The 26,179-nt window shown below is 42.4% G+C and overlaps 1 protein-coding gene across 1 annotated transcript in view; it reads left to right on the top strand.

Annotated features, from left to right (window-relative positions):
* Window positions 1-22,571, top strand: part of itga9 (integrin, alpha 9) — a 48,166-nt gene extending 25,595 nt beyond the window's left edge. The window contains exons 16-28 of the mRNA XM_047603520.1: window positions 5,223-5,375; window positions 6,625-6,701; window positions 7,899-8,046; window positions 11,520-11,606; window positions 11,817-11,896; window positions 11,997-12,080; window positions 12,513-12,621; window positions 12,736-12,843; window positions 14,596-14,721; window positions 14,874-14,993; window positions 15,089-15,184; window positions 18,111-18,230; window positions 20,207-22,571. Of these exons, the coding sequence (XP_047459476.1) occupies window positions 5,223-5,375; window positions 6,625-6,701; window positions 7,899-8,046; window positions 11,520-11,606; window positions 11,817-11,896; window positions 11,997-12,080; window positions 12,513-12,621; window positions 12,736-12,843; window positions 14,596-14,721; window positions 14,874-14,993; window positions 15,089-15,184; window positions 18,111-18,230; window positions 20,207-20,305 (1,407 nt within the window). The 3' untranslated portion in view covers window positions 20,306-22,571. The remainder of the gene's footprint in view (window positions 1-5,222; window positions 5,376-6,624; window positions 6,702-7,898; window positions 8,047-11,519; window positions 11,607-11,816; window positions 11,897-11,996; window positions 12,081-12,512; window positions 12,622-12,735; window positions 12,844-14,595; window positions 14,722-14,873; window positions 14,994-15,088; window positions 15,185-18,110; window positions 18,231-20,206) is intronic.
* The last annotated feature ends 3,608 nt before the right edge of the window (window positions 22,572-26,179 follow it).

The following is a 26,179-nucleotide window of genomic DNA, read 5'->3' as shown; positions in this document are numbered from 1 at the left end:
TGCTCTAGTTTGACCCGTAGTCACTAAAAGTTTCGCTAAGTGTCTGACTTTGATACATGGAGATGAGCTGTTTGAGTGCATGTCTTCCATATGCTGCGGACATTACTGTAAATAATTTCACATTCGAGTTGCCTCATGGCTTCTCCGTATACACACGTAGCGCTGCCCTTTGACAGCCTGGATCCATTCATCACGTAACTGAAAAGCTTTTTCCATTTAAACTAAGATTGCCTACAAGCCGCTCCAACATCAATTGTCCTAAAAAGGAGTGCTGCGTCCGCGTTTTTTTTTTTTTTTTCCTGCACAAGTTAATGAAGACTTCCCATGACCGGACTATATGCTTTCTGAGGAGCTGGTTTGGCTGAGATAGGAGCTCTTGTGCGTCTCAGCCAAGCGTGAGGTGTTTAAACCGAAGATCAGAGCCTCGCGCAGCCTGACGTCAACCCCACCGCTCCCACAGTGGTGAGCACGGAGAGGGAGAGGAGAGCGGAGGCAGCTTGGTGTGCTGCCATCTCCGTGATCAGATTAACATGTGAGAATCAGTGCTCGCAACGCTAGAGTACAGTGTTCTTGTGATGCACATCTGCTGGAGTTGAAATATGCACCGTTATGCTCCTAAATCATGTATGCTTAATAGTAAACATGCTTTATGGATGTGTGGGAATTAATCCAGGCAGCAGAGAGAGAAGGCAAGGAGAAATAATGGTTGGTAAGGTGTAAGTTAAACCCAGTGTACATAATTAATGGGTCCTGAGTGTGAACATAAAGTATGGAGATTGGCAGACACCTTGCTCCAGGGGTGAGGTAGTGTTCTCGGTTAACCCCAAGGTGTTTTCTTTCAAAACATGCAGCATGGCAAGCCCACCTGTACGCTGCGAATTAAACATATGAATATTTAGGGGGGGGGGGGGATTTTGTATCAAGCGGGTCTTAAAAAAATGAAAAGAAAAACAGAACTGTTGCAACATTGAGATTTTCGTGCTATAGCTGAGAATTTACAGTTATGGCGGGTCCCGCTGGTCAGCAGCTCCTCTCCGAGTTTTCTGGCATCCCCGCAGCAGTGACTGGAAACCTTAATAATTAATGTTGTCCATGGGATGATGAGAGGTTTCGACTATTTATAAGCGACCGTGAGGGATATTTGCGTTTTTTTACAGGCGGTCTCCAAGGAGGCAGTCTGAAAAAACCATTCACCTTGTTGAAAGATGCAAACTGCAAAAAGAGAATTTTTCAGTTTCACGACATAAAAACTGCCTGAGAACTGGACATTTGTCGTTTGTCATTTATCCATATTACACATATAAAGCTACAGTAATGAGTATTATCGGCTAAAAACAATCTGTAGAGCTGCGTCCATCTCATTCGAGTTTAATTCAGTTTGTGTGCACATTTGTCTATTGGTAATTTTTGGATTGGCTAGCTATGTAGGAAGAAGACATCCACGCCCTTTCAACGCCTACATTCGGAGACGACATTTGTCTTTCCAAGTGGTGGAAACAGCCATTGACGAGAACAATGCCAGTCCTGTTTCAACCTCTTAACAACTTATTTAAAGGTCAAGAACAATGCAAACACAACCCTCCCGTAAACCGTAGAGACTTACTATAAAGTAGGAAACAATGATCTTCCAAAATAGTTTTGTGTTAGATAAGACTGTTGAAATATACGTCTGTGACAAGACTCAATGAGTCTGCAAGGCCCGTTGACTCAAGGTCCATTTTTTCAGCTAAAAGCAACCGTTCACTGTAAACCCAGCAAACGTGGGACAATGTAGACCTGTATAAAGAGAGGTAAAAACTTTGGTTACTGGCTTTCAAAAATGAAAAAAAAATTCCACCCATTCCACCGCTTTATTCGCTCAGAGACCAGAGACGCACCCTGCGGCTTCTGCGTCTGAATGAGGATTAACACAGTGCCAGTCTGTTGAGTGGAGAATGGCCTGTGACAGTCTTACTCCTTCTGAACTTCGCCAGCATGTAAGGAACAGTTGTTCCATAAAATTATAGGTAGCAGGCAGTTAACACTAGCCGGTGTCTTTCTCAACTGGAGCTCAGGAACTCCCTCTGTTCCATAAATACAGGAATTAAAGCGGGGATCAGGTGGGAGCAAATGACCCGAGCAGGGGTGCGGACTCAGGTGGGGCAATTGGCAGCGGTGATAAAGGGATATTAAAAGCTTAGGCCAAGTGTTACCGAACACGCTTCTACTGTGAGCATGCTGAGAGTCTTGGGAGCTCTCCAGTTAATTAGCAGTCTTTGGTTCCTGTGTTCCAAGGAGAAAGTGATCCTATACCTGCACAATAATAGATGCCCTGTTAAAAAAAGAAGTGGAAATCCCTCCACGGCACCAAGGAAAATGGAAACATTATGGCAGTTTATTTCTGCATAAATGTTCATTTTCACCATGAAAAAGCGCAAAAACCGTCAAGTTTATTTAAAGGCATTGCGTTCGTTCCGGTTCCCCAGTGGCTTTGAAAATGTGAGATAAGCGTTGGGAATTTGGGACTGAAGGCCCAAACAGTCGTCTCCCAGGGGGTCAGTTCACCCAGCGGCCAGCGGACAGGGGTCACTTCAAGCTTTCTGCTTTAATTGCACAGCATGGCAGCACTCATCTTGCACTGACTAGTTTTGTCATGTTACCTCCCAGCAGAGCCGACGTGCTACTAGAACAATGCCACCTCTGTAAGCCCAGAGATGCGTGAATTGCAATTTTGTGAGGTGAACCAAATCAAATATCAATCAAATATTGTCATTCGGAGCTGAAACGTTAATAAACCAGTTGGCCATTTGTCAGAAATTATTCTCCAAATGTTTAATTGTATACGTCTGCTATAGAAATGCCAGTCTGGTCAGTTGGTCCATTTGGAAATATTTGGATGATGAACTAATTGGGAACGCGGTGAATGAAAAGCTGCTGTCTTCAAATGGAACTTGTGAGCTTCAGGTCATGAAATAGGAAGTCATATAAACAAATTTGGCTGACATTTAAGTGGTAAAATTAGCCTGAAGTCGTGAGAAGGCCGTAGAAGCCACAGAGGCTTTTAGTTTAATGAGCTACTGACGGGTAAGTTCATGTCGGAAATGCAAGGGCCTAATAAAAGGTTGAGGTCGTGAGAAATAGCAATACTTTTCTCAGACATGGCATTAAATTACTTGACCTCCATCATTTCTGTAAACATCAGTGATCATGTCACTCAACTCTTCAACTCGACCGTATCAGATATTTTCAGTTACACGGTCGATATACGTCAATACCACAAAATGGGGCGGATCACGGTAACTACTTGCGGGGACATGCCAAACTTTTAAAGGCAGCATAAATTATAACCAGCCTTTTTAGTCTTGTCCTGGACAACATGTTAGCACTGTGAAGGGACATTTACCTCGAATCGTAATGCAGATACCCTCAGAATTCACTGGTCGGGCCACTGAAATCAAATGTGAATAAAACAAGCAGTTTCGAGATGTAAATGAATTAATGGACGAAATTGTTCAAAATCAACCTGATCCATGGTCCGTGGTAGGGCTGGGCGGTATGCCGGTTCATACCGAATACCGATATTTTTTATGTACCGATGTGTTTGGTGAGGTCACTGTGAGGCGTGGTGAAGATGGAAAGGTCCGAAAAATGAAGCGTAGAAGGAAAGGACTTCTGCCAAAAAAAGGTTGTTTTTATTTGTTTGGTTTTTAGGGTGACCAGAGGTCCCAGATTTCTATTCCCTGTTTTGGTTGAGAGGAGTTTTTGGATTGAGAAAAAAAATAAATTGCGTGCAGACTACACTTATTATGGTAGCCGGTCGCGCTGCTATTGGCATTACAGACATATCAGTTTAAATATGTTTAAATATAAATAAATATGTCAAAAGAAATGAAAACGTAATTGTCCCTTTTTCTTGATACATTTAATTATTATTTTTTTTTTTAATCTCCGAGCTAAATGTCCCCAGATTCCCACATCATTTACTCATCATCACAGTAAAATAGTCCGTAGTCATCAATCTACTGCATTAATTCCTCTCTCAACCAGTGGAAAATATTGTGGACACGTGATTATGCATGAAAAATATACCGTGAACCATCAGAATTTTGAAAAATACCCTGATATGGTCATACCGCTCAGCCAGAGTTTGTGGTCAGCTGAAGAGCAAACTAACTGAACAGAACAGAAATTCACTAAAATCTCTCAGATGTAATCAGCAAGACCGTATCATTATCAGTGTGCTGCACCGTTTCCCAAGGGAGCCCCAAATCTAGTGTTTTTGTCTATCCATGTCCTGCACTAACGTTTGCTCCTTCCTGCTGTAACTCTCTCAACTGTTGATGAGTTGGGTGGGTTCGACTCTGGCAATTTAAAATGTGCTCTGAGCCCAGGCTGGCCCTGTGCCTGCCTGAGGAAAGAGGATGGGTGGTTGGACGCTCTGATAAAGGACAAAAGAGAAAAAGCGCAAAAGAACGAGTGCCTTAAATGACCCCCGGAAAGACCTTCGTGTTGACGTTGTGGGCACGGCTTCATGTTGGCGGGCAGCTGGGCACCGGCACACAGGTTGCTGTCGGAGATTTTGCGGCAGCTTTTCTTTTGATAGCGAGCCCCGAGCCAGACCCACCAAGTTGCCTTCAAAAAGCTGAGTGTAGCTGTAAGAGACAGACGGAGAAAAAAAAAAACATCATCAGTTTCTGCTTTTCCCATGTATGCCTTTCATGCGCTGTCGTGAAGTTGCTGGATTCGAGCACGTTAAAGCTCTCTGTTTTCATTCTGTCTGCATTGTTTCCAAGCCTTGTGCCAATTCAAATACTTCTTTTGTGGTCTTAGATGGGGTAGATATCTTTCAGAGGCAGTGCCAGCAGGTTTAAAAAAGGATCCACTTTGCTGAGAAGTAGCGACGGTTTTATATATATGAGAAACTAGAAGCAAAAAAAGGTCACGGATACGAGAAATGTGTCATCAACTCAGTTCAAATAATTTTAACACAGCGTTTAAATCTGCCTTCAACCCTGTGTCTTTTGAGCCCGATTATCTAGATCTATCTTCTATCTTGTGATAATCTGCAGCGCAATCAGTCTGTGCGCCAGGCGTTAATTAGACAAAGATGTATAATTACTATAATCGCACAGACAGTTACATGACAGTTATTTCTCTGAGGTTACATTCAGCTGTAATGGCTCTGCGTGGCTGCGGCCGGACGGATTCTTTAACAGCAGCCTTCGTGTTTGTTGTCTCTACAGAAAGACGTGAAGGAGGTGTTCACGGCCATCACCTTCGAGGTGGCTTACAGCCTGGGGAAGCACGTGGTGTCGGGACCCCAGGACCGAGACCTGCCATCGCTCACGCCGGTGCTGCGGTGGAGAAAAGGAAACAAGATGGCAGTGAAGAATGAGGTATAAAAAACAACAAAAATTATATGGAGCAAAATCCTCTCAAATGTTTAGGTGATGAAAGCTTCAGGCCTTGACGTTTTCACTACTGGCAACAAAAGAGGTCTTAATTTTGACAATTCAACTTATCCGTTCAAGTAATCTGCAGTGGACGTTTGTTTTCCAGCAGCTGGATCCTGAGACAAATGGATGAATAAGGAGCTTAGTTTAGTTTAGTTTTTATGAAAGTTGGCTCAGGGTTGTGGCTACAGAGCCATTTAGGGTTTAACAAGTTCTGAATGCACATTACAATAATAACATGACGTAAAGCCACATGCTTAGAAGTCCAGGTCTCAATAATCATCTTTTTTTATGGATATTTAGTTTACAGAAGTGTTTAATCTTGTTTCAGGTTTTAGTTTAGTTTTTGTTAATTATAATAACCATATCTTTGGGGGGAAAAAAATTATTTTTTATCTTTTTGTGTGAAAATTTTGTCTTGTCAACAATAACTCTCAAACTGAATCAGTTTATCCTAGATGTAGTTACATCTATACAATGCTTATTCAGTTGCAGCTGCAGCATTTCAGTGATGCATGACAACTATTTTCATCGCTGTTTGAATTCCCGATTAATTTACATGAAGTATACAAAATGTTGAAATAACAAAAACCTTTTTTAAGTGTGAGGTTTTCTGACAAAGAGTCTGTTCTTCTTGTTTTTGTAGCAAGATGTGATTTCATCGACTGGCTTGACAGAAAGTGAAAATTTCTCTCACACTTGATATAAAACAAAAGTCACTGACCGCTGAAGGAATGAAGGAAATAGCTCAAATAGGGCTAATAATGATTTGGTGTTGGTTACCGGCTTATTATTGTCTGTGTTAGCTTTTCTTGAGTGGAATCCAAAAAGTCAGATTGATTTATTTTCTTTGCGACCACCCCTAACCTGCCCCACATGTGTTTCCCCAGCATCTGCGCTTCTAGAAAAACGGAGGGATTTGCGTCTGTCAGCATCCAGTGAATCCATTTATCTGAAATTCATCAGACTTCACCATTTGATTAATGTTTCCTTTTATGATTTACCAAAGACCCTCCTCTCACTAATTTAAGCAGAGATCAGACGAGGTTTTGGCTTTTCCTGGATAAAAATCTGCTGCTGAACGCCAACAACAACACAACACTGCCCCCTAGTCTGAATACAGCGTCAGTGTGTTCAGTGCGTGGAGAGCATGAGGTCATATTAACTGTGTACTTTACTATTTCCTCCTCAGACTTGGTTTGAGAAGAACTGCCTGTCAGACGACTGCGCTGCAGACCTGAGGCTTCGTGGAAAGCTGCTCCTCTCCGGGTAAAAACCTTCAACTTTTAAAAGTTCAGATTCATTCTTTAACTTGGACTTTTCTTCCAGCGCTGAGGAAGCCAGCTGACGTCATAGGCCATGTGGGTGTGGGTAGTGGAACCATGACGCATGCCTGGAGGACATCCATATGTTTTTCCGTAGTTAGGGAGTTCCCTTTCTTTTTTATTGAGTATCTTTTGCTTTCTGAACTATTAGTAAAAGTTTGTGTCGTGGCAACAGGCTCTCTGTTTCAGTCCTAAATCCATTGATTATTCTCCTTTGATGCACTTTTTTCTTTACCACACCATATCATACCATACCATACCAGTTTATTTACACTCACCAGCCACTTTATTAGGTACACCTTGCTAGTTAAATGTTGGGCCCCCTGGCATACTTTCAAAAAGGTGTTGGAAACTTTCCTCAACGATTTTGCTCCATATTGAAATGGTGTAAATCTTCCATTCCACCACATCCCAAAGTTGTGTGTGTGAGAGTCTGTGTGAGCTCTAGTCTCAGTTTCCTGTTCTTAGCTGACAGGAGTGGCACCCGGTGTGGTCTTCTGCTGCTGTAGCTCATCTTCTTCAAGGTTCAACGTGTTCAGAGATGGTATTCTGCATTCTTTGGTTGTAACGAGTGGTCACTGTTGCCTTTTTATCATCTCCAACCAGTTCTCTGCCCATTCTTCTCTGACCTCTCACATCAACAAGGCTTTTTCATCCAAACAACTGCTGCTCACTGGATATTTTCTCTTTTTCGGACCATTCTCTGTAAACCCTAGAGATGGTTGTGCGTGAAAATCCCAGTAGGTCATTAGATTCTGAAATACTCAGACCACCAACCACATTCAAAATCACTTAAATCCCCTTTCGTCCCCATCCTGATGCTAAGCTTGAACTTCAGCAAGTTGTCTTGATCACTTCTACATGCCCAAATGCATTGAAATGCAGCCATGTGATTGCCTGATGGGAACAGGTGAACCTAATAAATGGCCAGTGAGTGTATATAGCCAACTGGATGTATGTAGCGATATACATTTACACATAGGCCTATACATTTAAAATTAAGATGTAAATTATCTCCTTTGGGGACAGTTTATAATAACATCAAAATAAAAGCTTGTTCCTTGTTAATATAAGAAAACTTGCTGCTCTTTAAATGAAGAGTTCTTCCTGAAGCACAATGTTTACTTTATGTTCCCACCAGACTGTACAGCAAACCGCATCTTGCCCTCGGAGGAGTGAAGAACGTGTCTTTGAACCTGACCATCTCCAATGCCGGCGACGACGCCTACGACACCAACATCTACTTGAACTTCTCCAGAGAGGTTTTCTACATCAACTTCTGGCAGAAGGTCTGTTGTGGCTCTCAGAGTATCTGCTGTTTATTTACCATGGTGTGCGAGTTTATTTCTAAAATCTGACAGTTTGCTGTTCCGCCGTAGTAGCATTGAAGCGAAGGTGAAGCTATACACAAGCCCCTACTTTAAACATATCGGATTAGTTTTCCGCTGAGATGTACATTTTCTCGAAGATAGTTTATTTAAGAAGCCTATATGAGGCAGAAGTGCAGTCTAAACATTAAAGCACAGTAAAAAAAAAACAAAAAAAAAACTAGCTTTTCTTTTGAGCCGTGAAGGTAGAGCCCCAGTAGGCGCAACAACAGCTGTGCCATCTCAGAGAGCAACTCCTCCGGCTGAGCTGTCATACGCTTCTCCGACTCATTTCAGACAGACAAACCATGTCAGCAACAAATGAGCTGTATGCCTGAGAACCCACACATTCCCACAGGTTTGACTTATGCCCTGTACAAATCGCATTATTCGTGTGAAACGGCTCCACATTTAAACAGGTAAAGTGAGGTTTATGACTGAACCATCATGGGGATTGTCATCAGACCTTTAATGACTTCAGCATTCTGTCGCTGTTAAAGAAATATCAACCTACTGCCGTCCCACATAAAACCTAAGAGATTTCCCCCGGATTCATTTCACAGCGGCCACCTCTGCCTCCCGCTCACGTCTGTTCGCTCGCTTGTTGCAAAGGGCCACGTCAGAGGCTCCGTCGAGGAGGCTTTTTCGACAGACCTCATGTTTACCCTCCAGCTGGTTATGATGGATAAGAGCATCTCTGAGAAGCGCATAATTATAAAATGTGAAATTGAATTGAAATAAAATACGGGCTGCAGGCAAATATTAGAAAAACAGTGAGCCAGTTTCAGTTTCACCACTAATCTAATGAACCAGGCTGACATTAAGCGTCGGGTTTCCAGCAGCCCCAGAGGCTCATTTTGTTAAGGAACCCGATAAGTCGGGGTGGCCTTCTGCACAAAGGGAACAGGAAGGGAATGGTATGAATGAATGAGTGACAGAGAGGTTAGTTCTAATTGCTGCTAGAGCAGAAGTCTGAGGCGGTGATGTGACCTCAAAGTTAAGGTCTCCTTACGCTTTTCCCCCAGTAAGCGAAGCGTGAACTTGCACTCCCCTCATATTTGAAACTGGAGTGTGTTATCGCTCTGTTGTTCTAGCAACACAAGCTGTCAAGAGAGCTGCGGAGGTGAATTGTTTCAGGAGCGCTGCCTTCGCTCCCGTGGGACTCAGACGCTGCTGCTTCACCAGCTTCTGTGTTTTCTTTTGTTTATCAGTGAAACGTTTGAGTAGTCTGCTTCTTTTTCTTCTTCTTCTTCTTCTTTTAATAGCCAGAGCAGTCACAGATGTTTTGTGTCAGTGCATTACTTGGAATGCTCCAGTACAGTTGACTGACGTATCATATATAGTCTACTTACCTCACAGATTAAGTATGCAGCAGTATGTAAAGAATCACCTGGAGCAGCTGTAACATTCTAAGGCTGCAGAAACATCAGCAGCACAGCAGCTGGACTCGGTGATATTTCTGGGTGTTTGTCCAAAAAATATATACAGCATGTCACAGTGTAACAGATATATGTATTTTAAAATAATCAAATTCATGATTAATGTCATGCACTGAGACCCGGTGTTATATATAAACTCCCCACATGTGCACATCAAGAACTACAGCGGCTAATTTTAATGAAAATATAATGAGTATTAACTAAAATGTCCTCGTAGTCATTAATTTACCGAAGCAGTAATATGTTTCCATACATTGAATAGGGCCCTTTTGTGTAATCAGTTTTACTTTTAAAAAATTTGTATTACTCTTTGTTGGGCTTTTGTTTAAGTTCGATCTTGAATGCACAACCTTTCGTTCTGTGCAGCATCACTGCTTCCACTGATTTCTGGTGGTTTACCGGGTGGAACAAATTAGCATTGTGGCGAGACGCGAGGTTGGGAATGTAACTGAGAAATGTGTGAATTCGAGTGGACCTTCAAAACTAAGAAAAAATGAACCACTATTGGCTGTGAAGTCGCACTTTGGACGTGTTGTGCAAACCAGAGGCCGGCCTTCATCTTCATACCTGCGTGCAGAGAATAAAGTAGGCGGCGACAGACGCTTGGAAAGCGAATGCAGAAATGAAGAAACATGCAGAAAACTGGTCGTCTGTGTATTGTCATCCACCCTGGCGTACAGCTCCGGTACCTCAGAGGCGTCTCTAACACTGAATTAGATCCCAGTATGCATTTGCTCCCAACAGAGACAAACGCGAGAAAGTAAGCAAGGGAAAGAGAGTGAAGAAGTGCTGAACAAACAGACGTTGCTGTTTTTCTCCCTTTGGAGACACAAGCACCATATATCTGAGCGCTCTGCTCTCTCTCAAGGGCTGCCAGGTGGGTGACGGGTAAACAAACTGATTTCCCCAATCCTGCCCTGTCCCCTGAGACAGGCTGTGTTTGCACAGCAGCACAGAGGAATACAGGAAATACAGGAAATTCCACCATTGGCAGTTATCCTGGGGTCCTTGCCCCCCTCTGCACGGCTCACCGTAGCGTAAAGGGCAGCGCTGCTTATTTAAGCTGACTTAATGAAGATGAAGGGCGAGGCCACGCCCTGTACTAACACGTGGAATCTGCTGAACAAGGAGTATTTGAAGCTTGGATGATGCCGCGGATGGACGTCTACCTTTAAATATGTCAGCGGAGACGACCATCACACCTCTTTCCTGTATCAAATTTGGAAACTTGTTGTAAACACAGACTCAGACTGGACAGCAGCTCCCGCATGCAGATGTTTTGTATGATTTATCCAAATCCCCTTTTGAATATTTTGGGAGCATTAGTCTGCCTCCTTTTTTTTTTTTTTTTTTTTTTTTTTTTATTGTTGAGGTTGTGATGAATCTCTGTCCTCTTTCATGGTCCCAGTGTATGAGCTCAGCTGACAGCCTCTCAGTGAACCCTCGCTAAAAGAATTCTTACTCCTCGTAGGGTCAAGGCCTGAGTGTTTATACAGCGCAGCCGGTGAAGCTCCATATTGTTTAGACAAGCTTCCAAACACACAGCCTGGAGGCTGTCCAATTACCCGCCTGCTAAGATGTGTGTGCCATCACTGCTTTGTACATTCTTTATTTAACTTAATTTAGAACTTCAATAAGACAATAGGGCTGATTTATTACCATTAAGAAATGTTTTTAACCGTCATCTTTGATCATACTGTAAATGTTGGCACGAACACCCACCAGAGACTACACCGCTCCTGCTGAAATTAGTTTCACCATCCTACTCGTCCATCCTTTTTTTCCCCCCTCTACTTATCTGAAATGATTGTTATTCTTCACAAGCTGTGTCTGGTATACTGCTTCTTCCTCTCTGCGTCTTCTGTCTCCATGTGTGTCACCCACTCTGTCTCCAGTCAGTCTGTCTTTTTCGCCTCCTCTTACTCTCTCTCTTACTCTCTATCTTTCTTTTTGCAGGAAGAGAAGGGCATTTCCTGTGAGCTCGTGGATTTGGACTTCCTCAAATGCAGAGTGGGATTTCCCTTCATGAGAGCACAGACTAAGGTAACTAAACTAAGGTGGATCTAACTACACAGTGTCAGACCTACATGCAGCACGCAGTCCTTGTCATATTTGGAGTTGTTCGGTGTAACCTCAGTAAATCACATTGAATTATTGTGCAGAAACCTCCTGGTGCTGCCTTGTTTAGATAAGACTGCTGTACACAAAATGTTAACATCAAACTAATGAGTTGCCTTTTTTTTTCCTCTCCAGTATCATTTTGCTGTGATTTTTGACACAAGTCAGGTCTCTGGGGAAAACGACACACTGCAGTTCTTCGTTCAGGCTAAAAGGTAAGAGCCCTACAGCTGACGTAGCCATTTATATTTGCCCAACTTTGTGCCCCATAAACCAAATTAAATGTGCTACTTTATTGTCCCTTGTTTGTCTCAGCGCCAATCCCGAGCACAGTCTCTCCGACAACACCTTAGATCTTTCCATCCCTCTGATTCACGAGACCGACACCACTATCACTGGGTAAGAAGAGGACAATGACCCAAACGCTGTCCCAGCTTAAATGACTTGAACTGGTTGCCCATCTGTTGGCTCTCAGGATGAGAGGGAGTGCTTTCCTCAGCATGGACGATATCAACTTGAAAAGCCTTATCTGTGATTGCTTTATCGTAGCCATGCTTCACAGGGAAGGGAGAGAGATGTAACACAGGCCGGATCTGCCAGGACTCTGACATTTGATAAAGCTGACGTCTTTCATGTGGAGGGAGGGTTCAGAGCAACAGTGGACACATATCTCAGCTGCTAAAGAAAACAATTCTGCTCTGTTCTACGACTAAAGCCAGAGGCGTTTATGGCGCTCTTTTTATTGTCGTTTCTTTTCACCATTTAAATAAGTGTTTACTTGAATATTAATGCGTCATCCCCCCTCCTGAACACTGTGGGTGTTGTTTGCAGTGTGGTGACACCGACCTCCTTCGTGTATGGAAACACCATCGACAGCTCGCGGTTTGTCCAGTTGGAAGACATGGAGTGCGACTTCCAGCCTCTCAATCTCACGTTCCAGGTACTGCAGTCACAGAGCTTACTGTATATAATATGTTTTATTTTTAGATGTTTCCCTATATATTAACTTCTTTGTCTCCGTCTTTCCCCGTGTCTCTGTGTGATGTCGCTCCAGGCCATAAACAAGGGCCCCAGCAGGCTGCCTGGCTCTACTGTGGACATCAGGATACCCAACCGGCTCGCTGGCAGTGGAGCTGACATGTTCCACATAATTGAAACACAGGTGGATGCCAGCAGCAGCAGTCTATCTGCGCTATTTATCCAGCCCACATTATTATGTATTAGTTTAGTCAACTACGGGCAGCCACATTTTTGTCGGCCTCGCTTCTCTTTATGGCTCAGCTGCTTGTATTGACCTCAGAGGACACTTTTATGTACAGGGAGCCGCTAAAGCCAGTGGGCTGGGACGTTTTTCCTAGCGCGGGGCACCGACGGACCAGTGAAAATCCAAGCAAAAATGCTGACGTTGCTACTGAACCTAGACATCCGTGTAGTTTCACAACATTTTGCATTTAGATAAGAAACACAATACTCCCACTGGGGTTAAATGTTTTCTTAACCCTTGCATTGCTCCTTTCATATAGCTAGATCATGGGGGAGCTCAAGCTGTTAATTGTATTTACTGTGAATGGGCAGACAGGGTTGACTGTATCCCGCCCTCCTAGAGTCCATCTGGAATCACTTTCAGGGGATCAGACAGCTTGCACGAAATGGGAATGGGACACCTGCGGAGCTGGCTACTGCCCCGTACCATCCCCAGCCTGGAACCACATATCATAAACGCTATTAACACTGCGTCAAACCTGTGGCACACTGGACAGTTGCGCACTTATATTTTATAGCCAGATATCCTTACATTTCACACAGACCTCCATTTGTTCGCAGATAAAATACAAGTCCGTACGCTCCATATGTTCTAGTTTTTCCGCACAAAATCCCTCAATCTGCAATATTTACTGTGTAAATTCAGATCTCGCGGGGGATTTCACCAGGTTAAACTTAGTGCGGCATTAATCTTCACAACAGGAATGGCAGCAGAAACACAGGACATGAGAAAGCGCGGCAGTAAAAGCGCAGACACGCTGGGTGGTAGCGAAACGGACAATGAGGAAGGCCAGGGGAGATTTCCACCTTCGGAGCAGCAGGTCGGACTGAGGAGAGGGGAGAGGGGAAGTGCTCCCCGGGGGCTTGGCAGTAAAGCAGACACCTCTAAATCACTCCATATGGGAAATCTGTCTGGGCGGGGTACCAGCGTGTTGCTAGGGGGGAACTTCCTGTGAGTCGTGGAGACTCTAAAAAATAGTGGGACTGGGACAGTTTATGTGACAAAAAGCTTGTGTTAACATTTTTCAGTGGCAGACCCAAATCCAAGGCTATGTTTGAAGCATAAACATGATAAAACACCTGATTTCCTGTACAGCCATGTACAGGAAATGTACACAACACATTTTGACAAACTTAAAAGATTACATGATTTTACCATACAATATATTTGGAATAGGAAAACCATCCATGATATCACCCAATGAATTCCTGAAAAGAGTTTTCGAGGCTCAGTGTGGCAGCTCCAGTGGTCGCCATCTTGGCTCCTAGTTCCTGGCTTATTCAAAAGTTGACAAGGCAGTGCAACAAGAGAAGGACTGAAGCAGTTGGGCAACGCCTTTGCTAGGGGAGTGACCTTTGTCACTCATGATCTGAATTATGCATAACTTTAAGTCTTCATGAATGAATGAGGAAAAATAACTTCTGATCTGCAGAGACTAAATACATTTGACTGATTCTAAAGATTTACGTTGGCATTTTAACTTAGGGGTTGATCACTTTTGCAGCCAACCTCAAGTGTTAATTGTTGAGGAACTGCAATTTTTTGACACAATTCTGCAAAGGCTTAATTTTCTGGCACTGGATGTTGGTGCTTCAGTTTTACCTAAAATCTTAGTCTAATCAGTTTTTCCAAACTCCTGTCTTGTTTCAGGTGGCCGATGGTCGGGGTAACTGCACACCTCATAGGAACCCGACACCGTGCACCATCCCCCAGGACAAAGAGAGCATATTCCAGTCCATATTTGTCTTCTTCACCAAATCAGGCCGCAAAGTTTTGGTAAATATGCAGCTCCCTTTGAGCCACTTTGACATTTCAGAGGTCACTGACAGTCACCCCTCATGAGGGTTCTTGGTATTATTATTTTCTCTGGTCTGCGCAACATCTGTTTATCACACATCTCTCCTCGCTCTTTCCCACTCCTTTAACAGGACTGTGACCGGCCCGGAAGAGCATGCATGACAATCTCCTGCTATTTGGGACCACAGTTAAAAGATGAAGCTTTGAGCATAGATGTAAAACTTTTACTCAACACTGAAATCCTTAAGAGGGTAAGATATACAGTGTGTCACAAGTTCACGAGTAGATTAATTCCCGGTTAATGTGATTGTAAAAGTAAAACCAACGACCTTGTCTCCACCTACAGGATAGCTCCTCGGTGATCCAGTTTGTGACCAGGGGCAGCGTCCAAGTAAATGACAGGGCGGTGGAGGTGCCGAATGGCCTGCCAGAGGACAATTCTGTGAGTGTATTATGAATTTTCCTCAATTAACTGAGCCAAACAGTTGGTGGGGACCAAAACAGAGCCAAAACAATTGACTGTTAATGCTGCTCAATGTATAAAAAGGCAAACGTTCACTGTGTGAGTTTTATAAGTTGACCTATGAGTTGCCAGTGTTGCAGAATCTTGTTTCTGTTGACTCAGTCTGAAATTTTGCGTATTTCTGCAGCTGATAATGTCTTGCTCTAAAGCACCTATACAGATGATAACACATGCTTCTCTGGGCTTACATTCTGGTTGAAGGACAGGGTGCGCACTACATGGCTTTGCTGGCAAAATTGTATTAATAAACATATATATTTTTATCTTTACATCCACCGTCCATAATACTTTGATTAGACATTCCTGGAGCAGTTGATGGGCTCCACTGTGAATCATATATCAAGTCCGGGGAACAGCTGGGGACTGAGTGTATACAGTCTGGTGGCACTTCTATTGGCTGCATTTCAGGTTCCTCAGCTGTGCACAAGGACAGACCCTCCCCCCACTGTCGCTCGCTGAGTGATTGAATGGCCCACCAGATCAGATTTGATAATTATATTGAGCGCCCAGAATGCTGGCAGTGGGACCTCTCCTGAGATTAGGGTGCTGCCTGGGTTGCAACCCATTTGACCCTTAGCCCCACTTGTGCTTGGAAAATATAGACCCGCAATGAATATGTCTGTGCCATGCCACTCTTTCAGCACTAAGGGACTGTGCTCATTCCAGCGACTGTTACCCCCCCTAGGTTTTAGTATCCACTTTTACTTTTTTCCCTAAGGATCCTTGCAAGCTAGAGTGCACACTGCTAATATAATTTGTGGTCCCCGGTTGTACTGCTCGCAGCGAGCCTACTGGTCGTTAGCTGAACTAGAAGCTCGGCTTTTATCATCCATGACATGTAAACAAACCTACACGTATCCATATGTTTTAGCTACAGTTAGAAATTCGAGGATGCACAACTGAGTTGAACGAACTTTACATTCAATGGATTGCAGAAGTTAAATCGGGAAAGTTGGAAGAGTCAGAGAGCAATGGCCAGTACGGCTTTCATCTTTTTTTTTTTGTGCACGTCAATGCTTTGGCATGCGTGACAACAGTTAAATTCCAGAGCTTGGAGTAAGGGGAGGGGGTGTTAATGTGGGAAAGTATTCAACAGAGAGATTAATCTTCACTTGTCCGCTTGGTTTTGTTTTGGCCCACAATTGGAGTCTTATGCCGCATTTATGCTCAGAGCCCGTGCAGCGCTGCACACTGACGCAGTGATGTGCCTCAATCAGCTCTAAAATGTTCCCAACACGCTTTGCAGAAACCCATTATACAAGGTCGTTGAGATAATATGCGGTGTTTTCCCTTGTTTAAGACCATTAGTTAAAAAAGTACATCGATTTCATGATTATAGTAAAAGTGTTGTTTACATTTAAAGCCCGAATGCTGAAATTAAAGCAGACTTAGCTGTGGCTTAAAATAATGCAGTCCTTATTCAGTCAAAACAATGCTAATTCAGTGCAGATAGGTTGTATAAATCACAGTAATTGTATTGGAAACTGAAAATCTGAGCACTAGAATGTGAGATAAAATTATTATGTTTAGTTAATTAAAGTCAGTACAGAATTTATATATATATATATTATCCCATTGTGCACTGGTTTAAGTGAAATGAGTTTGTTGTCAGCGACCGATTATCCAACCGGTCCACTCGTGTCATGGGAAACGGCCCAAACAGCTGTAATTTATTGCAGAACCCAACTATTTTTTAAGAGATGCCAAGCCTCCCATAATGGAGATAACTCTCAGAACTAACCTCATTCTGGGCTTTGAGCTTAAGTTGAAAGGCATGACACTCTGAATTGAGAAGGGAGTATGTGATACATTGCTTTAACTGTTGTGATCTCATGAGATTAAAATTTGTTCAAATTAAACATAGAAATAGCCCAATGACTAGTTATATGATGACCAGCGACTGTCTAACACTCACTGCTAGACAGATGGAAGCGTTGATGAAGCCAGCAGGAGCTCTGTGTATCTTCTATTGATAAAGTGGTGCTTTTAGCTAAAAGCTAACACCAGCTGACACTTCTCTTGAGACCATGGATGTCTGAGCAATAAAAAAAAAAAAGTCATGGAACTCTTTCTTTAGATAAATTGAAGTCTGGACAAAGATGGATTTGTCTTAAACCACAAACTACTCCGAGGAGAACGCGCGCTATGTTTGAACTCAGCCTTCAATTTAATCTCAACACACAAATGCATTGATAAAAATACACTAAAACACCAAAACTGCATACACTAGATGTCTTTAGGAACACATTTTGCCACAGCCAGTATGTGAATACAACACCAATCACCTGCAGTTGAAAGCAAGTTGTTTTCATTTCCTGTTGTTAAGGGTTGTTGATTGTGTCTATTGCATCTGGAGAAACGGTCATTGCACCACCTTGTCCCTTCTTTGGTCTGTTGGGTTTCAATGAAACATGGTACTGTACTATGGGGCGCTGTTTGTAAAGTTGCACATGTAAATATGAACATGCAATTAATCCTACATTTAGCTCCAAAATACAAAAAAAAAAAAAATAGGTGTGAAGTCACTTTTTCTTTTATCACATTTACTAAATGTTAAATCTACATGTAAATGTTAAATATAAATGTTAAATCTACATGTAAATGTTAAATATAAATGTTAAATATAAATTTTAAATGTTGTTCTCTGATTTGCCCTCTCTAGCTCTACTTGAGTCAGGCCATACGTTCTGAGAACAGCTAAAGCGAAATGAAATACAACTCGTCTGCGTTGTTATTTTGCACTGTATTGCATCATTAGCAGTGCATGACTTAATGTGCATTCTTGTGTGTCTCTGTATGCGTGTTGCATTCGAGACTGTCTCACTGGTGCGTTGCTGTGTTTCAGCTGGTGTTCGAGGCGCTCCACAACCAGGAGCCCAGGGGTTACGTAGTCGGCTGGATCATCGCCATCAGTCTGCTGGTGGGAATCCTCATCTTTTTGCTGTTAGCTGTGCTACTCTGGAAGGTGAGCCAACACATGAGCACAGAAAGAATTTTCCAGCTGACTGAAAAAGTCAGAAACTTTTTAAAACTGCGTTTTCCGCTAGTAATATGCGGTGGTAAGTGGTTGTCACAAGGTTGTCACAGCCAGAAGCGCTGCGTTTAACTCTGGTTAGATGTCAGCACAGTATCCAGTTGTACGGAGACAGCTGGAGTCTCGAGGAAGAAGTGGGGGTGTGAGCTTTCTTTTGACCGCTAACAACCGTGGAGAGGACAAATCACAGACTGGATAATAATTCACACCATACCACTCACATAAAAGAAAAGTCTAAAAGGGGAAATGGCAATTATGCCGATGTCCAGAGGCCCTGTTTGCACAAAACTCCTTTTCTTTTTTGCTGTTTCGTCTTCCATCGGGAATACCACAACTAAACTTCGGAATGTTGCCCCCCCCCCCAAACTTCTCCACCCTCCGATCCCCAGGTCCTCAGATCTTGCCAAAATAAACTCCACTTACAAGAGCGGCACATGTCCTGTATTGCTCGTTTCAGGAAATGCCTGAGGAGAGCACAGGTCTAAATCAATAAACTTTAGTAGCCAAATGAATGGAGCATCCCAGTGTGGCTTCTTTGATTAGATACACACCAAAAGTCCACAGCTCTCCGCATCCCTCCATGGCTCCTTTACATTACACTTAATAATCGTATGTTGGAGCTCAGTGAGATGTAAATGGGTGCACAATATTACATTCCTAAAGAAACAACACGTTTATTCAAGAGAAACGTTTGATTTGCTTCGATCCACATTGGTGGCTACTTTTTTTAAATTGACTCTCTGCACTCCAGTGATCTCTTGCTTACCAGGAGAGAACTCAACTCTGCATATATTTCTAATTTAAAGATCGCAGCGAACACAAGGTCCGACTTGTTATTCTAACCGAAATCATGTTATTTCTGCAGCAACGTGGCTGAAGGAACCAAGCTGTTTTAAATAAACTGTCTCGCTGGTGGCGCGTCCAGCGACACTCCCGAGAGTCAGCTGCTGAATAGAGCTGCAATTACGAGCTATGTAAAATCAAATCATGAAGATTAGCGAGACAATGTCGTAACTCGAGATTTCTTTTTTTCTTGCATTAAAAAAAATGTTCCCAGAAGTCTCATATGTCAGAGCCGCACAATGTTCCAAACAATACAGGATTTTTGAGTGTCACAGTAATGTAATATTTAACAGTGGGAACACCAGAAAAAAAAGCCTGAATAAATAATAAATTAATCCTGTAGCAAAACTGTTTGATTCTGCAGTTGTTACTGTATGATACGATATCTAGATGTTTTCAGGGCATGACTCTGAAATAAGTAGCACTAAGTGATACCTATTTACAGTACAAACATTTATACAACGCTACGATCAAGCATCCAGGTAGCATAGCTTGAAGCAGGAGGAAATCACTTCTAAAATTATTAAATTAACATTTTGTTTTTTGTTTAATTTGCACAAAGCCAATATGTAAAGATAACATCTTTTGCATAATTTGTTGCATTAGTTGTTGGCTAGGAAGTCTCTCCACATAGCTCAGAAATACCAAATACCAGTGTGATATCTAGCAAACCAGCTGCTAATCTCTCTAAACAGATATCTGCATGTGTATAACTCATCACAGATTTATCAGCTGTTGGCCGTCGCTTCATAACACATTCTCAGTGCAGGCAAAAGAGACTACTACTTTAATAGCAGACATACAGTATTTGCCAGTACCAATATTGATAGTAGTTGGACTCTAGTTCACAGCTAACCGTACGTGTGTATTGCAAGTTTTAGTTGAGAAATTGCCACCTCCACAGTGGAAAAGTTTGGAAAACGGTCAGCAGTATTATAAAACGTGTGTGATTTGTAGTTAACGATCGTAAACACAGGACTCGTTTTTCACCCCTGTAATCAGACGTGACCACAGATACATCTCACTAACCGCTCAAATCGTTGCTGCTCTCGCCCCTTTGACAGATGGGATTCTTCCGTCGCCGCTACAGAGAGATCATAGAGGCGGAAAAGAACAGGAAGGACAGTGATGAAAGCTGGGACTGGATGGAAAAGAACCACTGAGACTTGCAGTGGGGGTCCCGGAGGAGCCAGTGAGATTAGGGATTGGGTCGGGAAGGATCCAATAGCACGGGGTCTCGCAGCCCAGCCGCCCCAGTGGCACCAGGCCCTTCAGTCTTCCATATGTGGAAGAGAAGAATATTCTCCATATTTTTTGGAGACCTGATATTTTTTTTGTGGGTGGGGGGTCCAGGAAACAGGCTTCTGAGGTGACAGTGTGGCTTGCCAGAGGACACTTGCTGTGGAATTCAGCTAATCTCAAAGGAGGTAACTCCCAGCCAGCAGAGCGGAGCTGTTGATGGAGACCCACATCCGTACGGGGATGTGGAGACGGCATGAATACTGGTGGACAACAAAACCCTCAGGGCTGTGTTACATAGCAAATTTATTTTTATACATACACTTTAAGCCATATTGTATAAAACTGAGCTTCGAGAAGAGTTGGGGTTTTGAAGGCCATTATAAACACACTGTCTCTGCAGTATGTTTTCCTTAAAGCACTGATGTTTGATAAGAATGAATGACTTGGCTCCATTGCTTTACTTTTTGTGCCAAAGATATGTCCCATATAGTAAAAGATTGGAGTCGTGCATTCACTTCATCCCAATTGCTGGGAGTGAAAGAAGATTGTATCTTTTCCGTTCTATTTCCGGCTCATAAATATCTCTTTTACACATCCTTTCCTCCCACAGATAATCAGCTTATTCTGTGCTATGTTCAAAATGCACTGGCCCCGTGCCATCCACTAATCATTAGAGCTGCCCCAAAAGCCCTGAAGACTTAGTGGAAGGGCTTTCCGAGGTTATTGGGACCCTCTATATAGAATGTGGTAATCAGCAGCACTGTAGAGTTCTCTGTTAAAACTTTATTTGCCATAGTTCCCTCATTATCCACCCCCTTAAATGCAGAAGATGGGATGGAAATTACATGATGAAGCAGATATACACAGTTCAAGCTTTGTGACTTTCCATGTTCCATGTTTTCAGGTGTGATGAGTTACACTTTTCAACAGATTCAAATTTTAGTCTTTACTCTTTGCGATGTTATGAATTAACAAATGCTTTGAATAGTGCGAGTAGAGCAGATTATCTGAAGCTGCTTTTTGCAAAGAACCAATTGCTCAGGTATGCAGCAGTCTTTTAAGACGGACCCCCGAACTGTTCCAAGTGTTGTAAATTCTCGCTGAAACACGTGAATGCATAATAATCCCCCTCGTGTCTTGATATAAGACCTGGACACAATTTATTTCAAAAACCTTTTTACTTCACCTAAGCCGATCATATTTAATTTTACTGTCATGTTATTAGTAGGCTTTTTTTTTAGGTTTTAGTGTGAAAAATGAGATACATTAGTCTCCACGGCTAGATGAAAGTTAATGCGATGCGAGTCTACCTGCAGTCGTTTACAGGGGGCCCGCGCTAGCATGAGTAATGCCCTAAAAATAGGTGGGAATGTGCTGCACTCAATCACTATGCATAAACGAGCTCTTTGGGGCTCGAGGGAAAAGCTAATTTTGAGTCAATATGGAGGAATGTCAGTGCCCTGAAAATCTGCCACCATTCAAGCCCACAGCTCCACACTGCTAAATCTTGTTACCCCCTGTGTTGTTATTACTTTTTTTTTTTTAAATGCCTGATTGTGAATTGAAAACACGGTGGATTACAGTTTCTATTAAAGATCCCCAAATAAGTAAGAAAGTTTTGTACATCTGAAGACCTTTTCTTGCAACATAACATTAATGAAAGTATGCTTCAAATTAAAAAAAAAAGAAGTGACAATTAGATGATAGTTAATTGTATTAAAGTAAATTTATATTACAAAAGGATGAAACTTTTTTTTTGTCATCAGTCGGATTTAAACGTGCAATGTCAAAGAAAAAAACTGTATTTTTAATGTGTTAGAAAGGCTTCAAGTCACTTTATGGATCCCTACGGTTGCTCCCACTCTGTGTTGTGCTGTATGAATCTTTTGATACCATTTAATTCCACTGGCATTACAGCATATACTGTACACATCCATGTCTTCCCTCTATACATGTATGCAGAGAAACCGACACTTGACTTGTTTTTTTTTTTTTGTAAAGTGTAACTGTGATTATCAGATTTAAATTCTATGTTTGTTGCCACCGTTAATCACACCGTTACTTGGGGTTTTGTTCTGAGTATACTACTGTCACTGAATATCATTTCCATTATAGTGTGCTGTATGGTTGATGTTTAAAGTCCTGTTCGAGGTATATATTTATCTGTTGATAAATTTTAGGATGAAACCTCTTCTTTTACTGTCGTTTTTTTCCTGTTCCATTTTGGTGGTGGGCTTTTTTTTCATGGCGTGTGCTGCTCTCTGCTGGCAGCTTTACTCTAAATGTATAAACGGATGGGAAAGACACATAGCTGCATCTGTAAGTTCTCAGAAAACTCTTTGGGATTCACTGGAAGGAATATTTATGTCGACAGAAAACGAGATTTCTGTGGGGAAAAAGCAAAATTATAAAGGTCTAACTTTGTTCATCATACAACTCTCTAAGGTATTATATACATTTACATCCCAAACCTGAACAAAGTACAGCTTTTTGACCAGTTTGGCACTAATGAAGCACATTTCTGAACTTAACTGAGTTCCAGTTTTTCAAATATGAGTTGTTATTTTTTTAAAGTTGTGTCACTGTAAATTTGTGATAAAATAACAAAAATGTGTTTTAATACTCTTACATAGAGTTTTGAAGGGACAGATAGTAGATGGGCATTTCATGTAAGTTGGACAGACACAGGACAGTACAGGTAAACTGAAATTCCTTACTGATAATTAATGCTCTGTAAATAACAAAACAATTAAAATGACAAAATGACCATTCAGGCAGAGATATAGATGTAAAGTAGCCATAAAAATAAATAAATAAATAAAGCAGGGGTCTACAGCATTTTTCAGGCCATAGACCCACAAACTGATGGAGAGATCAAGTAGGGACCCCCTACCTACTATATGTGCTCTGTATTAAACTTTATAATGTAAATATACATTATTATTATCAGTTTGCATTCAATATTAAGCTATTCAAATAATGCACAGATTCAAACGTGCAACGGTAGGGCGGCCATGCGACTGCTGTAAACATAAATATACCTGACATAAACATACATACATACATACATGGGATTTCACCAGGGAACTGAACAGGCTCTCTTTAAATTTGTGGGGGAAAATAAAGGAAATCCATAAAAATGTCTAATCAACCACAGATTTTGTGACCCCCCCCTGCAGTACCTGGCCCCCTGTTGAAGATCTGTGCAATAAAGCACTGGCTTCCACTACATGTAGTTTGATCTATTTAAAGCTTTAGTGCAGAACTTTCACATAAAAAGGCATACGTGTTCTTGCTGGAAAAGTGATGCATCAATTAAGTCCTTCTGTTTATTGCCACTATTGAAGCGACAAGAGTTACAAATGTACCTCTATTCACCATCGCTGTCTGTCACAAGAGTCTGAAAAAGAAATTATCAACGATGAGAGTGAATACAGACTTCTAAGGCAATCGTTAATTACACTTACTGTCAGGAAGGGGTAGACAAATGTTCCACACTGTAGCTTTAGTGTTTATTTGTGAAATGTACAGCACATAGCATGAACCAGTGCCTCAGATCAAAACATTTATAACCAGTGCAGCTTGTAGTAGTGCCTGTCCTAATGAGACTTTAAAGTAAGACATTTGTATAAAACAGTTCTTGCGGGATTGCTACATGCATTACAGCTTGATGAGGTCATGTGTGGTTGATCAGGTGACACCAGTTGCCATGAAACACAAGCTGCTCTGTAGAGTAGAATCAATAATTAATACAACTATCACAGTGAATACAACGGGAACCCCGAACGAATGGAGCTGCTCACTTTCCTTTGACCAGAGAGAATCACTCTCTAAATAATGTCCTCATTGCTGGACCACGGGTTGATCAGGACTGCAGCGGTGGAGCGGGTGGTTGCACCGATCGCAAGTCATTTATGCTGCCTGGTGCTGCTGTGTGACAGCTCAGAAGACCCCGAACAATTCAGTCAGCTGGAGGGGGCGGCTCAGTCTGTGGCTAAAGCTACTGAGAACCTGGCGGCGGCGGCTTCCCGGTATGTACAACAAGACTTCAGATACAAGTCAATAAAAGTCTCTGTCCAACATATGACCTAGTTTGAGACTGAAACGTGACAGACGAACACCAGACTCTTTATCATCTCTCTTCTAGGAAAATAAGCGAGACAGATGATGAAGTTTTGCACATGGAGATGTCGTCCCTACTGGAGTCGGTCACTGTGTCTGGACAGCACGTGCTGCTGGCAGCTCAGAAACTCAGTATCCAGCCCAGTTTGGCTGAACACAGAGAGGAACTCATCACTGCTACACAGAACGTCTTCCTGGGAGTAGTCAAAGTAAAGTATGAGTTTAAAAATGTGTCTGCAACTATGTAAAATATTGTTTTTAAACAGAGGCGAACAGAATGAAATGATAGTTAATCAAAAGCACTGAAACATTGTAATAGATACGTCCTCAACAACTGCATCTGCTTTTAATAACCCAAATTTCCTTGATCATGCGAAAAACAAAAAGACAGACATGGTGCTGCTTTTAATCGCACACGTCAAATGCCTCTGCTACACATCCAGAACCTAAACAGCTTCCAGAGTTATCTGTAACAATTTACTCTTCACTAATCCCCTCTTCTTTACTACTTATATCTTATCTGCAGTGTGCATTATCTGTTCTTATTTTTGCCTGCTTTAGTGGCCAGAATCATTTATAACTGTACACTAGTGTATATCCAACAGCTGTTTAAGTCAAAAAGGTGATGGTGGCACTAGAAAAAAAGGAAAGGAATCTCAGCCTCATCTTCTTTAACCCCTTTGTTCTCTAGAGGGTCGGGGGAGGAGGCTGGAGCTGTCATCAGGCGAGAGGTGGGGTACACCCTGGTCAGGTTGTCAGTCTATCGCAGGGCTAGTCAGGAAATCACCAAAATGAATAGATCTAGGCACCATGTGTGTCTGCACCAGTTTCCATGTTAGCTCTAGCAAATGGCTGTCAATGGGGTTAATGTCACCAGCATGGCTAAAAAACGAACAAACTGCTTCAGTAACCGTGTGCCTATATCTGTCTTCCCATAGGTTCTGTTGGTGGATGATGACGCTACCGTGAGGAGGGTTGTAGCCGCTGCTGATCAGGTTTTGGAGTGCCTGTCTGAGCTTGGCTCCTCCTCAGACATCAAGTCTCTTCTCAAATCTTTCCAAAAAATTTCTGAGGCTCTGCTTCTCTTCAAAACTCTCACCGTGGAGAGAGCAAATTCCTTACAGGACCCCAGACAAACCAAACAGCTTCTTGACTCCTTGGAGACCCTGAGGAGGTGCATTCCCATGCTGCACACCGCCATGTGCACAACCATCAAATACCCTACTAGCGAGCAGGCCCAAACAGCCAAGAGGTACATACTGGACAAGGTGCAAAGCACTGTCAGAGATATTACTGCAACCCTCAAGAGTGACTGTCACAGAGGACAACTGGGACCCTGTGGTTATTACACCGGACGGCGTGATGGTATCTTGCAACTACTTACCAGTTCCTCCACTGCCTCAATCCGAGACAGTGGCTTTGACAGCATGGTAAGAGATCTCGCGTTCCATTGTATGGCTGTGGCAAACTCTTCTCGTAAAGAGTTTCAGCAAAGAGTGGTGAGCCATTGTCGTCATATCCTGCAGCTTTGGTCTGACATAAAAAAGATTTTGAAGACTTTTGAGTATCCCATCGATTGTGAGCAGAGTTTTGAAACAACTAGCGCTTTGTTGGTCCAACAAATACAGATGCTTGACCAAGTCTTGATGACCACTGTTCTTTATCAAGTATTG

Source organism: Mugil cephalus, chromosome 13 (genome assembly GCF_022458985.1).
Source record: "Mugil cephalus isolate CIBA_MC_2020 chromosome 13, CIBA_Mcephalus_1.1, whole genome shotgun sequence".
In the NCBI taxonomy this organism is placed as follows: domain Eukaryota; kingdom Metazoa; phylum Chordata; class Actinopteri; order Mugiliformes; family Mugilidae; genus Mugil; species Mugil cephalus.
Note: the sequence above shows the minus strand (reverse complement) of the source record. Positions and strands in the feature narration are given on the sequence as shown.